General features: G+C 41.2%; 1 protein-coding gene across 2 annotated transcripts in view; it reads right to left on the minus strand.

Annotated features, from left to right (window-relative positions):
* efna5b (ephrin-A5b) overlaps positions 1 to 14,799 on the minus strand; it is a 93,789-nt gene that overhangs the window by 17,958 nt on the left and 61,032 nt on the right. For both annotated transcript variants that reach the window (XM_058069728.2, XM_058069727.2), the window contains exon 2: positions 1,654 to 1,946. In XM_058069728.2, coding sequence (XP_057925711.1) covers positions 1,654 to 1,946 — 293 coding nt within the window. The remainder of the gene's footprint in view (positions 1 to 1,653; positions 1,947 to 14,799) is intronic.

The raw sequence follows: 14,799 nt of genomic DNA on the forward strand, positions 1-14,799 counted from the left end.
AGCAGTATGGCAGAGAGCGTTTCTTTTGAAGACTCCACTATGATGCAGCTGGAGAATGGAGCTGGAACTTCCTGGCTTGGCTCATTAGAACTCATCTACACACTCTACCCAACTTGCATTCCTTTGCTGTTTTAGGGGAGAAAGTAATGAGTCGATGCAAGAGTGACACATAAAAGCGTCGACTTCCACACACAGTGAAAACATGGCTGATGGATTGTGTGTTTGCTTTTTAGGTATTCTTCGTTTGTCCACTCTCCCTTTGGGAACAAACCAGCCTTACAATGTAAATCAATTTTTAGGGTGAAGACTTAAAGACTTAGGTGAAGCAGGAAGTAGTGGATTAGACTTAAGTCACCAGGAAATTGATCTCTCCTCCACTCCAAATATTTTATTATCAGAAATTGGAATTATGGTAGAAGCATGAAGAATAGCAAGCAGTTTTTCTAGACAGCTACATTTTTTAGATCTCCATTACAACTCCTTCAAAACTAAACCAAAATGGGATGAGACGAGTCAAAAGAGCTCACTTTCTGACTCACTTTCTGGCGGACTTCTTCGGCATCTTAGTGTTTCATTAGGAAAAGGCGTTTGACTACACGTCTTTTATTGAGTATACAAGCAAAATAATTAATATTGTTTGAAATGTCTCTATTGTAATGTTCTGAACTCCTGTTTACATGCCAATAATGCTGCCTTGAGGAGTTATAGCATAGGTTGGCATGTTCTTCTGTATCAACAGCACCCCTGCTGGTTGCAGCCATGCGATTCACTCTGTGCCTCAATGGGATTAATCAACTATTTATTGATTTTTTTGTCCATCCATATCTTGTATACAGAGTAGTACGTTTTATTATTTATTCATGTATATTTTATGTACAATATTGTATATTCAATCTATCAATTTTCTATACGGCTTGTCCTCAATAGGACTAATCTAAGGGCACATACAAACAATCACCAATCACACTCACATTCCATCCAATTAAAATGATTGTAAAACTGTGATTGATAACTGTAGGGGAACTGGAGAAGCAGCCATGTCTGTTACGTTGTATATCTCTCTCTGGCAGCCCCAACTCTGGTGTGGATAAAACCTGTTGCTCTCCAAAATGGCGTCCATGGCCCACAACGCATTGCGCCATCATGTGCCCTTTTAAGCTCTATAAGCGGCAAGCCCTCAGAAGAGGACATGCATGTGGTTCCGGAATCAATTAACTGCAATAAACGAGTGTAAACAGTATTTATATTCTAGTTTAGAATTTAGCAAGGCTGCACGACGGACGACGGCCTCACAGATAGGAGACCCGAGTTCAATTCCACCCTCGGCCATCTCTGCGTGGAGTTTGCATGTTTTCCCCGTGCATGCGTGGGTTTTCTCCGGGTACTCCGGTTTCCTCCCACATTCCAAAAACATGCTAGGTTAATGTGAGTATGAATGTGTGAATGGTTGTTTGTCTATATGTGCCCTGTGATTGGCTGGCTACCAGTCCAGGGTGTACAATGCCTGTCGCCCAAAGACAGCTGGGATCGGCTCCAGCACTCCCCGCAACACTCGTGAGGAAAAGCGGTAGAAAATAAATCAATGAATGAATTTAGCAACCCAAAATTGAATGATGCAGTATACCCCAAAAGGTAAAAAAAATGAAGACTCACAAATGTAGTAATATTCTCTGCCCGGTCTGAACTCAAAGCCCAAGGAGAACGGCGTGAAGAGCTGGAACTTCTCGGAAAACTTAAGCGGCCCGTTAGGCGAGTGCGGCCTGTTGCACTCCCAGCGTTTGAAACCCTTGAAGGTGTGGTCGCACGTGCTGTAGCCGTCGTAGTTGACCATGTAAAGGACGTAGCGTTCCGTTCGCTCCTCAGGCACTGAGTCTGCATAGTGCGGGCAGTAGACATCCAGGTAGTCATTTATGCAGACGTCGATGTGGTAGTCCCCACGGTGGAATCTAGACAGAAAAAAAACAAAAGCAAAAAGGTCACATTGACGGACGAGATGCATGAACAGCCACTCACATTACTGAAAGTGTTGGAATTGAGCACATATGCAGCGAACGAGCCGCACTCTGTCATTGTGGTGTGGAAATTTACTGGCAACCGCGCTCTCATCTTCAAGCTTCAATAAATTTTTTTACGCAAGTTTGTTTATCTATAAATCTGTCAATGCGACACACATGTCCACCCACATTGAGGGCGAAATGAAGTGCGGGAGAAAATATCTTCGCTACAGAAGAAAAACAACTTGAAAGATCTTTGCAAGTAAAGCCAAAGTATCACAAAAGATCACTGGGGGATACACGGAGGTCCAGATGAGAAATGTCATCATGAAGAGGCCACATGGAGGTCAGAGGGCTTCCATACATGCTGATTCATCACAACAAACATAAACACACACTCAACACATCCCCTCTGCTGTGGAATTCCCTAAATTAGAGAGCAATTCCCACGAGGGTCTGCAGCGGTGTGGTTTTAGGGGTCAGGGAGAAAACATCCAACACCTGTAAAGCACACTAGTGTGTCTTTTAACACACTCTTCAACTCTCTAAATGTGACAGTTGTGGCCTCTAAATTACAAATGGACACTCACATACACAGCTGCTGCTACTGATACATTACACCAGCAAATCCAGCTGGCCAAAGCGTACACTGGCAGAGCTGGACTCATGAGAAGTAGTCTAATCCTATTCATGTCACCATTTCAGAATGATTTTTGGATTCTCAAAAAATGAGCAGACACATCAGTATCCAGGCTGGGCATTTGTTATGTTGAATTTACAACAAAACGTGGTACAACAATCACACACACCATTATCCGGCGGGTGGAGAAAAGTGTCAGGCGTGATGTGTGATAGAAGAGTTTCAGCTAAAATGAAAGGAAAGGTACACAAAACCGTGGTGAGACCAGCCATGTTGTTTGGTCTAGAGACATTGCCACTGAGGAAAAGACAGGAAGCAGAACTAGAGGTAGCAGAGATGCGGATGCTGAAGTTCTCATTGGGAGTGACCAGGATGGATAGGATCAGGAAGGAGTACATCAGAGGGACATTACATGTTAGAGGCCTCGGAGGTAAAGTCAGAGAGGCCAGACTGAGATGGTTAGGACATGTCCAGAGGAGAGATTGTGAATATATTGGTAGAAGGATGCCAGGTAGGAGGCGTAGAGGAAGACCAAAGGAGGAAATGAGGGTTGTTGGTGTCAAAGAGACGGATGCAGAAGACAGGGTTGGATGGAGGCAGTTGATTTGCTCTGTCGACCCCTGAAGGGAAAAGCCGAAAGAGAAAGACGAAAATCCATACAGATATCAGCATAAAAATGCAACATCTGTATCAGATTTTTCTTTCATTTTATGCTGAATTCATTACAAAAGAACTAAAAATGCATTTTTAAATCAAATTAAAATGTCTATTAAAATGGTTAATCTTAGAAGGCTTTTCTTGATAGTGTTTTCATTCACACACATGACTTTTTTAGTAGTTGTTGATTCGATTGGCTCATCATGGATAATACTGACAGAATGATCATCTAAACACCTCCTGATTTCCTATTTGCAGTCCCTGCCCTTTTCCAGTCAGTTTGTGTTAACCTTTCCTTTAGTGGATTTGTGAAACAAACCATCTGGCATGTCGGATTAAACCCAGTCTGTAAGACTCAAGCAAACTTTTAATTGAAAACGAACGCTGCAGACTAGAAGAAGAAGGGTTTCCTCAAGACTGGAGACTCGGGATTAACATATATAAGAAATGCACACATCACAGTGAGCTATTTCTGTTACCGAACTGTCTACTGGAACAATTCTTGTAGTTGGACTGAAAATGCATTCTCACTTTATACGCTCTCCAATCCAAATCTCTCTAGTTGCATCAGTGTGGAGTTGCGACTCAAGGATGGATTTTGTCGGATCAAGACGCCGCATATGTACTGGAATGCTTAAGCGTCTCTGCTCTAGGACGACATAGACACATAAGCTCAAAGAGCAATTCCGGCAATCAGCTTTGAGCGCCTTTCACATGTCACTTCATTTGTGTTAAGAAAATGGAACGATTAATGTCACAGTTAAGTGGCAAATGTTCCCCACGGCCATTCCCCCTTTAATGCGTGCATCTGTGTCAGCTGGTTTTGCTTTGCATATTCATTTCTGTATATGTAAGCAGCAACTGTTTTCCCCTCCTCCTCTTGTGTTTACTCTTGCAGGGTAAATACCCATGTGAAGCGTTTACAAAGCATGAAGCAGCTCATCTGTAACATCTCATTTAAAACATGTTGGTGAGGTCCAAGATGAGCCACGATGCATCTCTCTCTCTCTCGCTCTCTTTCTCTCTCTCTCTCTCTCACTGTTTTCAAATGTCACTGACTTAATGGTCACATCCGTATGTGATGGAGACGAGATATAGAATGTGTGCTGCCCTTCTCTCCAACGCCTCAGCAGTCACAATAGTGGTGGATGGCCGGGACTGCAAATGAAGCAGAGGATGCTTGTCCTGGTGTGCACATAAAAAGAGATGAAAAAAAAGCATTTGTAGTGTATAATGCACACATATGCACACCCCGGCACTTTGAATTCAAGGTGCTTCTTTGGCAACGGAGCCGCACTGAGACAGAGCTGCTAATGGCACCAAGTGAACAAGCGTACGGGTAAGAAGTTTAAAAATAGTAGCGCTAACCTTGCAGAGAGTCTTCAGTTATAGCTGTTACCGCATGCATTTATTATGAAGAAGACTATCAGTGCAATGAGTGCATGGATGGATGCAGAGGCGTAGTTACTGCACAGTGCTTAGCTCAACCTCACTTCAAAGTCATATTGAAACTTACGACGCATTGAACACATCAATCTGAACAAGACACACAACAAGATGAATGAGGGGCTCATGTATTTGCAGTACTTCTCAACAGTTTATCCAAGTGTAGATACTATGAAGTTTAACACTGAATTGAATCATTCATTCATTCATTTTCTACCGCTTATCCTCACAAGGGTGGCGGGGGGTGCTGGAGCCTATCCCACCTGTCTTCAGGCGAGAGGCGGGATACACAGGGCACATATAGACAAATTCACACTCACATTCATAACTATGGACAATTTGGAGTCGCCAATTAACCTAGCATGGTTTTGGAATGTGGGAGGAAACCGGAGTACCCGGAGAAAACCCACGTGTGCGTGGGGAGAACATGCAAACGCCACACAGAGATGGCCGAGGGTGGAATTGAACTCAGGTCTCCTAGCTGTGAGGTGCGTGCTAACCACTCTTCCAAGTGCAGCCCTGAATTGAATAATTTGAATATAATTTGAACATTTTAAGTAAGCAAGCTTGTGGTTTGCCTGGTCACTTGTTGCTAGGCTGAATTCCTAAAGCAGAAAATAATTTGATGTGGCCAGGAAGTGAGACGGACATAAATAAGGAAATAAGAATAATGCTCCAAAAACAGCAGTATATGTACATTCACTTATACAATTCAATGATTACTCTGTATTAAATCTAAAGTAAATATTGGAAAGGAAAAAAAATCATCGTGCTGGCAGCCTATATCTGTCTTTTAAGCTGTCTCTGAACTTGGAGAGGAAGTCGTACATCACCACAAAAATCGACATGTTTAAATATACATCAGCATCTGTATGAGACAACGTAAGCAGGATTCAAATGAACTGTGTCAGCCTAGATGAGTGACATGGAGACAGGGGATATGCAAGAGTAACACCAGAGAGCACGGGGAGCTTGGAAAATGTTTTAAATAGGTGGGAAATGCAGTCGCAGATGTTCTCCCTAAATACTCTTTTTTTATGCAGAAAACACAATCAATTCACCGTAAGTTGGTAATAATTAATATACAATGTATGTGATAATAATAACATTAATATAATAAAATAATTGTTATTATTATAACAATAACTTTTTCTGCAAATGTTCATCCAAAATCAGAGGTCAGCCTCGACGTCAAGCAAGAAGTGTTTGTAGGATTCTCTATGCTGCTTATCCTCATTAGGGTACAATGAGGGGATATCGCTGGGATATCACAGGGATATCGCTTATCCCAGCTGACTTTGAGCGAGAGGTGGAGTACACCCTGGATTGTTCACCAGCCAATCACAGGGCACATATAGACAATCATTCACACTCACATTCATACCTATGGACAATTTCACCATTTAAAAGTTGCCAATTTACCTCACATTTTGGAATGTGGGAGGAAACCTGAGTACCCGGAGAAAACCCACACATGCACGAGGAGAACATGCAAACACAGAGATGCCAAACGGAAATTTGAACCGGGGTCTTCCAAATCTCCTGACTGTGTGGCCAAGGATCTACTGTACATGACACTGTACACACATTTGGCCAATAAACTTTTGTTTGAGTGGTGAAACTAAGAGAAAGGACTCACATGAGAAGGTTTGTTCTTGGAAGAACAAAACACAAACACATTTGACCCCGCCACTACATTTATTCTGTCTGTAATTTATAAACATACTTTTTTTTTTGCAAAGAAGTGGCAAGGCATGCCAGAGGAGGTCTTTCTGGCAGTAAAACAAGTAATTAAGGAGCAGAGTTAAACGGCAGGCTAATTGTCAAATGGTGATAATTGCATGTCTTTGTTATGGTGCAGCTGTCTCAGCAGGCTGTGGGTCACGCCACAAAGTCAGGCGAGCACAGACATGGGGGATTTGCATTTTTACAAAGGAGGGAGGGTGAAATCTTTATTACCACATAGGGATTGCAACTGAGGGGGGTCAAGAAACGTCCACGCAAACATGCGCAAAATAATACAAAAACGAGTGAGAAGACTTTGAGGACGAACGAGACGGAGACATAAGCGCAAGGCGGCGTGGCTCGCCATCTCTGATTGGCTCATTTCCATTTCAATTACACAGCCCAGTGACACTGTGGGGAGACAAATGCACACCTATCTCTGCACTCCCCTGCCCCACTCACACACTGTAATGAACTCCCATCAGGCACCTCTCTGAGAGAGAAGAGCGGAGCAGTCCTCAAACTGAGATGAACAATTGAGCTCCGGCAGCAACTCGAATAAAAAGAACTTTCCAATGTGGTCCACTAAAAGATGTGGGATTAAAGAGATAGCATATGATGCTTTTAGCATTTTTGAATAAGCAAAGTGTGGGAATTTTCTCCTGTGGAACCTAAGAAGTTCTGGTAATAGCACGCCTACACAACACACTACACAAACACACAAACAACAGCTGCTGTCGACATGTTGTCCTCACGTGTGGACAGGTAAGACAAAGTGCAGATTGTTTTTAAGAACAACTGCAAACAATCCATATTCTCTTGACAGAGTGATTGCTCGCTCTCTACCTGAGCAGGAGAACCCATCTTTGGAGCTATAGCTTTTATTTTTCCATTTTTTTTTTACACCCGTCTGATTTCTTTCCCCCTGTCTTGCTCGTGACCCCGAATCAGATCTATTTACATGACTTCACCTCTCCCTTACAGCAGATATATTTTCAATTTTATATCCTGCAGCACTGTTTTGTTTGGCTGATAAATCAAATCAGCAGCCAAGGAAAGTAGAAATGCACGAGAGACTTTAAAAGGGGAAAAAGGTGCAATTGTTTTGTCCCAACTATTTTTTTTTTGTTTTGTATTTGTATTCATGGGACGCTGCTCCCTATGAAGGATCGTTTGTTGATTTTGATCCGAAGGGAAAATATATCAAGTAGGGGATGAACTCTGACTGAACCCGGATTTGGATTACACATGCAAAATCTATTTGGGATCTCTCAACACGTTTTTGTGTGCTGCAGATGTACAATGCAAACACACTGTGGTCGTTTCTGCAGATGTCTAATTATGCACAAATGCTGCGATATCAAAAGGAGGAAAGAGTAGAAATGGAACCTTTAAAGTCATTGATGGTGGTCCATACTTCATCTGTTGCCATAAAACGTACAAGTCATGTTTAAACAAATATATATATATATATATATATATATATATATGTATTACAGGCACACAAGTGTAGGAATAAACCTAATCTTGGCGTCACACATCTTATTTGTTAACATTCTTAGTTGCCACACAACCACTAACTGATAACACAAAACAATGATTAGGGTTATTGTTAGATTCTTAATGGATGTACAATTCAAATCATGCAACAGCTGAGGTGTAGAATTTTAGTGTTTTTGCTACATTATATAGCTTTAAGACAAAATACTTCATGAACGGTAGCAGAAATTGTCTTTTGCATCACAGTTTCTTGGAAACTCCAAGGCAGATCATTATAAGCAGCTGGTGGCAAACCTCCTGAAGTCCAAAAAAGGCTACAATATGTCACTGATGGGCACGGGGAACGATTCCACCAGGACGTCGCAGATATGGAGAAATGATATCAGGGAAAGTGGAATCCATCTATGCTTGATGACTACTGTTGGAATGTGGTCAGGGATGACCCTGCTGCTGAGTATATGAGACAAAAAGCCTAGTTCAGATACTGAATAAAGGGAGTTTTTTTTTGTTTTAAGTGATACGTTTTTCATAAGATATTCATCACCTGTTTATGTCTTGACCGATAAACAAGTGCGACTTAAATATTTTATTAAATACCTAGTGATTTTGATGTAAAACAATAAAATATAATCATGAAATATCTTGAATACATTAGCTAAACAGCACAGTTACCAATGGTAATTCAGATCATCAAAATAAATGAGATTTAACCACTTTTATCTCGGAAGCAGATCAAGTCCAACAATTTGTAGGCCCGTGTAATTACACCGTTCTTGTAGATAATCACAATTAATTAATGACATTTAATGCGACTTCTGAACATCTTTTTTCTCAAAAACCCAATGATATGAAATATTCAACCCTACAAGGTGTTGATCATGTTATTCCTGATGGCAGAAGTCTATAATGAAGAGCAAGGAGACGCTGAGCAGCAGATAACCACATTCAATATTTCCACTCCACAATCACTTCTGCTGTTAAATTAAATTCCTCACACCCGCCCGACATTTCAGTAAGTCTCTTTTCTTCAGAGATGGGAAGTATTTTTTCGTTCTTGTCTTTTTGTCCAGGGGACTGACAAGAAATGACAATACCACCCTGAAGAATTCTCATATAACAGTCCGTGATATAAAACAGACTTTGTCCAGCCATCTTAACAATCACACCAAACTGTGCTCGGGCTCAGACACGGCTAGGTGAGATAACAGCAAAGAATGGGAAATGAATATTATGGAGGGTATGATGACATATCTGAGAAGAGAAATACAGATTGTAGACATGATGACTGTTTAACCAGGCGACCTAAAGTCAAATACTGGTGGCAACTTCTCATCGAGCTGTGCTCTTTGTTGTTTTCAGTGAGCTTTATCTTTGACAAATTAGAGAGAAAACAGCTAAATTACATTTTTTTATATGCCCTACGCATTGTGTATGTTATTACCTAGGAGCGGTTTTATCAGAACACAACAACAAAGGCGGGCTACACCCTGGACAAGTCACCAGCTAATTGCAGAAATATTTAAACCTCATTCATTCATTTTCTACCGCTTATCCTGATGATGGTCGCGGGGTGCTGGAGCCTATCCCAGCTGTCTTCGGGCGAGAGGTGGGGTACACCCTGGACTGGTGGCCAGCCAATCACAGGGCACATATAGACAAACAACCATTCACACTCACATTCATACCTATGGACAATTTGGCCAATTAATCTAGCATGTTTTTGGAATGTGGGAGGAAACCGGAGTACCCGGAGAAAACCCACGCATGTACGGGGAGAACATGCAAACTCCACACAGAGATGGCTGAGGGTGGAATTGAACTGGAGTCTCCTAGCTGTGAGGCCTGCACATATTTAAACTTTCTTCTTGTAATTGTTTCTGTAACGTTTTGACGCTACATTTTCGTTGAAAGCCCCAATAAAAGGTGTGGACACGAGTGGACGTTGTTTGTGGTTACTGTCCACTTGCAATGGGGCCAACTTCAGTCTCATCATGTCCTCTGTCGGCATCAAACGAGATGTCAGCCCTGGTAAGTTGTGCTCCATTCATGCTGATGCATGAACACTGGCATAGAAACCGGAGTTAAGAAGATTCAGAGAGATTCTAGCATCACTAACAAGTTGTTGATGATTTTACACTAAGTATGGCGTAACAAGGACACGTAGTCCCTAATGTTGAAATGAATTTGTATACCTCAGAATGACTGGTATTGAAACTTAGCCAATGCAGGAGTAGTGAAGTCACAGGATGAGCATGCATGAATGCTGCTACTTACAAGAGTTGACAGACGAATTCCGCCTTGGCTAACTGGCCAACTGGCCGATAGATTTACAGTCTCGGTGGGGCTTTGAGAAGAACACACGACAAGAGACTTAAAGAGTATCATATATAGGCGCTAATGCCTTGGCTGTTTAAAATATGTCTTCACGGTTATTGCACATATATGTTATAAAGACGGTGCATTTTACAGCGTCCATGTGGGGTTGCTTTATTGGGGGGTATGTACGCAGAGAGGGAGCAGGTGGCCTGGCCAGTATAATATAGCGTCTGTCAGCAAAGAGGGACAGCTACTCATGCATTCCTTCATCCCGCTCACTTTCATCCCACTCTTCTCCTCATCTTCCCTCTGCTCCTTCACTCGTGTCACCAGCCGACGACCCCCACCTCCTCTCGACACCACCACCACCCTGGACTGTGATCTTAACGATATTCATTTCTGCCATTTATGTCTGTCAGTGCTCACTTCGCCCCAGGGAGACAATGAATTAGGGGCAGCGACAGACAAGTTCTTGTTCTGTTCTTCTGCGTGCTCGGGCAAGTTGTTTGATGTCGTCCACATCGGCGCGCTGTGGCGCAAATCCAAATCAGAGATGGGAAGGGGGGAAAACGAAAAAGCGAGACAGATACTTCCTCTGAGCTCCACTAGTCTGCCAAACAAGCATCTTTATGGCTGTGAAAGACTGATGTGTAGACGCTATATACAGTACGGAACACCCTGTGTGTGGGGGGTTTCTCTGCGTAAAAGGGTTTCTTTATGTCTCCCTCCCGTCACCAAGGGAGTCGGGAAGCAATGACACATCCCCCCACAACATCCTGTCAGACCCTGGGGCCATCCTGCTGAATTATAGCCTCCCCAAACCCACTTCAGTGCCTTTGTAAATACCGTATGACTTGTGACCAGAGTAGGCGTGTGCGCAAATGTATGCGTGCTCACAACCAGTGTCAGGCAATAGTCAATTGACTTGCAGACAAGTTGCCATTAATGATATACTGTAAGATAAAGAACAGCACTAAAAATGGCCTTAATAGTGCCATCAGGGTGAGGACGTCCTACAACGTCAAAGATCACATCAGCAACTTTTACAGTGTCTTTAAAGGCGAGCTTTTTCCTGGCTTTTTATCCATTGTTGCGGTGGACAGTGGAGAATGGAGAGTATTTCCTCTATAGAAAAAAGTCAGTCTCAATTCAAAATGATGTGTATCCCAGTATAGACATGACCGTGTTGTTTCATGTTCTAGAAAAGTATGCATTCAAACCAACAAGGGCAGCCAAATGACTCAATCAAGTGGGAGCTTTTCTTCCTAGAGCTCACACACATCAGTGACCTGTAAAGCAAAGAAAAGTGTCTCGAAGTTTGGGCAAGTGTGCCAACAACATAGGAGGCTGATAATGCTGATGAAAAAGATCGAAACACAGGTCGTCTTATGTTTGTCTGTTGCGGCAATATCGCACAGTAAATAAATCAATGCCGGATATACTGTTTTGTGGAATCTCCTGCTTATTTATTCTATTACCCGGATAGTACGCTTGCATTCAAATAAGATCCAAGAGAGATTGCTTACAAAAGTGTTGGCAGCAATTAATACATGTCATGACTGAACCACTTTAATAGAAAAAGCATGTAAACACAAATACAAGTTAACATTCCCATGCGCATGTTTGTAGATGCGTAAACAATGCATAATTTCAATGCCTGTGCAAACTACTAAGACATTAACGGGTCTATTCAAAGCAGGCGACTGTTATTAGTGGGGAAAAACACACCTGGTTCTGTTCTAAATATAAGAGACACTAATAAACATATTGTTAAATTCATCGGTCTGAAACTGTCTGTCAAAACTAAACATTATTCTCTTTAGAAAAGAAGAACAGATGTGCCTAATAAATAGTCCCGGTAGGTAAGTAAGTACTCCCTCCTGCCCTTTATAAATAGCCTCTTCCAAAGTGGAGAAAGTGGTCAAATTCATTGTGTTTTCAATTGATGCGTTGGGATTGTGAAGTGCTGCACTTGTTTTAAATAATGGAGGAGAGTGACTTACATCATCTGCACCGTACATAACCGTTCTCTTTGTCTCTACTTTGTTACAGACTTTATATAAAGGAATGTCTTCTGTTATTTCTTTGAAAAAAATCGGGATGGAAGAACTCACCAAAAAAATGACAATCAAAAAATACAACACACATTGGCATCCCAATGCACATAGACAAAACAGGCACATGCACAAACACATTCTGACCTTCAAGGAAGGTTGTCATGGAACTGTGTCGGGATGTTATAATGGCATCGCTTTCATAAAACCTTGGACCCTTTCACAGTTCATAAACTGTTGCCGGTATACAGGCATGCACACTCAAAAACAGAGAGCACTGAACGGTCATTAAAATGTATACAAATACTTTACTGCCACAATTTGCACTTAATAACAGAGCTGTTATCTTGAGAGGGTAGAATAAATAAAATCAGCTCAACACCAATTTTATATTTTAAACACTATTTGTATAATGTAAAAACAACAAAAAAAAGAGTAGCATTTTGCAAGTTTTACAAGTGTAAAAATAAGTTAAGCAGTCGGGAATACATTTATTTATTAAAAACTTTTTTTATTCTCTTCTCACATTCTTCTTCCCTTAAGACCTAAGGTTGATGGTGTGGCAAAAGAGGCAAAGAAAAAGTAAATGATGCTCACTGAGCTTCCATGAACTAGGCTGGAGTTTTGTGTGATTTGTGCATATACTTACATATGATGATGGTGGAGCTTTTGGACAAAAGTATGTAAATAAAATGTAAAAATATGTAAAAATACAAAGAAAAAGCAAAACAAGTGCATGGTTAATTTAGGATGTTTTCATGATGTATGCTGGATTTTGTGGAGTTTGCATGTTCTCCCCGTGCATGCATGGGTTTTCTTCGGGTACTCCGGTTTCCTCCCACATTCCAAAAACATGCTAGGTGAATAGGCGACTCCAAATTGTAGGTATGAATGGTATGAAAGGTATGAATTTGAGTATGAATATACAGTAAAGTCTCCTTATATCGATATCGGTTATAATGAATTACTGCTTATTACGATACTATTTTCATTTCCCGACATTTCTAGTCTTTTAGCATTTTAGTCTTTTATGATATAATTAGTTCCGTTAGTACAATACGGTTATTATGATAATCCGGTTACTACGATGCCCTTTTCATCTCCCGCCAGCCAATTTGGTCTGCTTATATCGATACAAAAGCAGCTTAAATCAATCTTTGCTTAAGGATTTCAATACCAAAAAAGAACACGGCGAACGGCTGCTTCCAGTCAACTTTATTTTTCACACTTCCACCACCAGAGCGCAGCACACACACCAATTCCCGCACTTCCTGGTTCACAGGTCATGCTCAACCCGCCCCACATAGCTGGCCAAACACATGCCTGCAACAGAAGAACCAACTGACATAGCATACACACCTATTCCAACGAAGACACAAGCGTACAAATACATGTATTTAATTGTGTTGTATTCAGATATCTTTGCAGCTCTGTTGCAGGCATGTGTTTGGCCAGCTATGTGGGGCGGGTTGAGCATGACCTGTGAACCAGGAAGTGCGGGAATCAGTGTGTGTGCTGTGCTCTGGTGGTGGAAGTGTGAAAAATAAAGTTGACTGGAAGCAACCGTTCGCCGTGTTCTTTTTTGGTATTGAAATCCTTAAGCAAAGATTGATTTAAGCTCCTCGACATTGTTCTATACTATAGAACAATGTCGAGTGCATTATTGCCCACTTTTAATCGGATATATAGGATCGGATATATATCGACAGTCCGGTTATATCGATATTTTTTCCGACTCCCGACAATATCGATATAACGAGACTTTACTGTATATATATATATATATATATATATATATATATATGTACTACCTGTCAAGATTCACAACCATATTATTTGCAGCTTAGTTTGTCTCGAGTCATTGGCTTGTCTGCTGCCATCCAGTAATGACAATATTTTACAACAGCATGACACACTAACCCTCCTATTAAGCTGCACACTCGTTTCGCTGGCAGCACAGTTTATACTCTTTGGAAGGCAGGGTTGACGTGCCACATCACATAATATTAAAACAACAGTATTTCCTCGTAGATGTCCACCCACTTGCTCCACAAACCTTAAAAAATATGAAAAAAAAGTTCTGCATCATAATGATGAGTGTGCTATCAAAATTTGATTAAACAGGCAGCTGCTGCCTCTTAAGAGAGATTTTACATTTTAGGAGAGGAGAAGAGAGGGGGAATAATTTTGTTTTTAACAAAACCTGTGTTTGTTAATTCATTCATTTTTCTATCATCTCTTCAATTATATATCTTATAAATTATATCTTAAATTACATATCTTCCTATATGAGAGGGTTTGTACCATTTAGTACACAGGAAGTGAACAAACAGTAATTGACACTTTTCACTTTCACTTTATTAAGCATGTTAAAAACAAAAGAAATCATCATCATCACTGGCCACAACATTAGGAACATCTGCACAATCTACCAATGCAAGCACTGCCTCAAACATGATAGCACCTT

Source organism: Doryrhamphus excisus, linkage group LG3 (assembly GCF_037039965.1).
Source record: "Doryrhamphus excisus strain RoL-2023G ecotype Guam linkage group LG3, RoL_Dexc_Guam_v1.1, whole genome shotgun sequence".
Lineage (NCBI taxonomy): Eukaryota > Metazoa > Chordata > Actinopteri > Syngnathiformes > Syngnathidae > Doryrhamphus > Doryrhamphus excisus.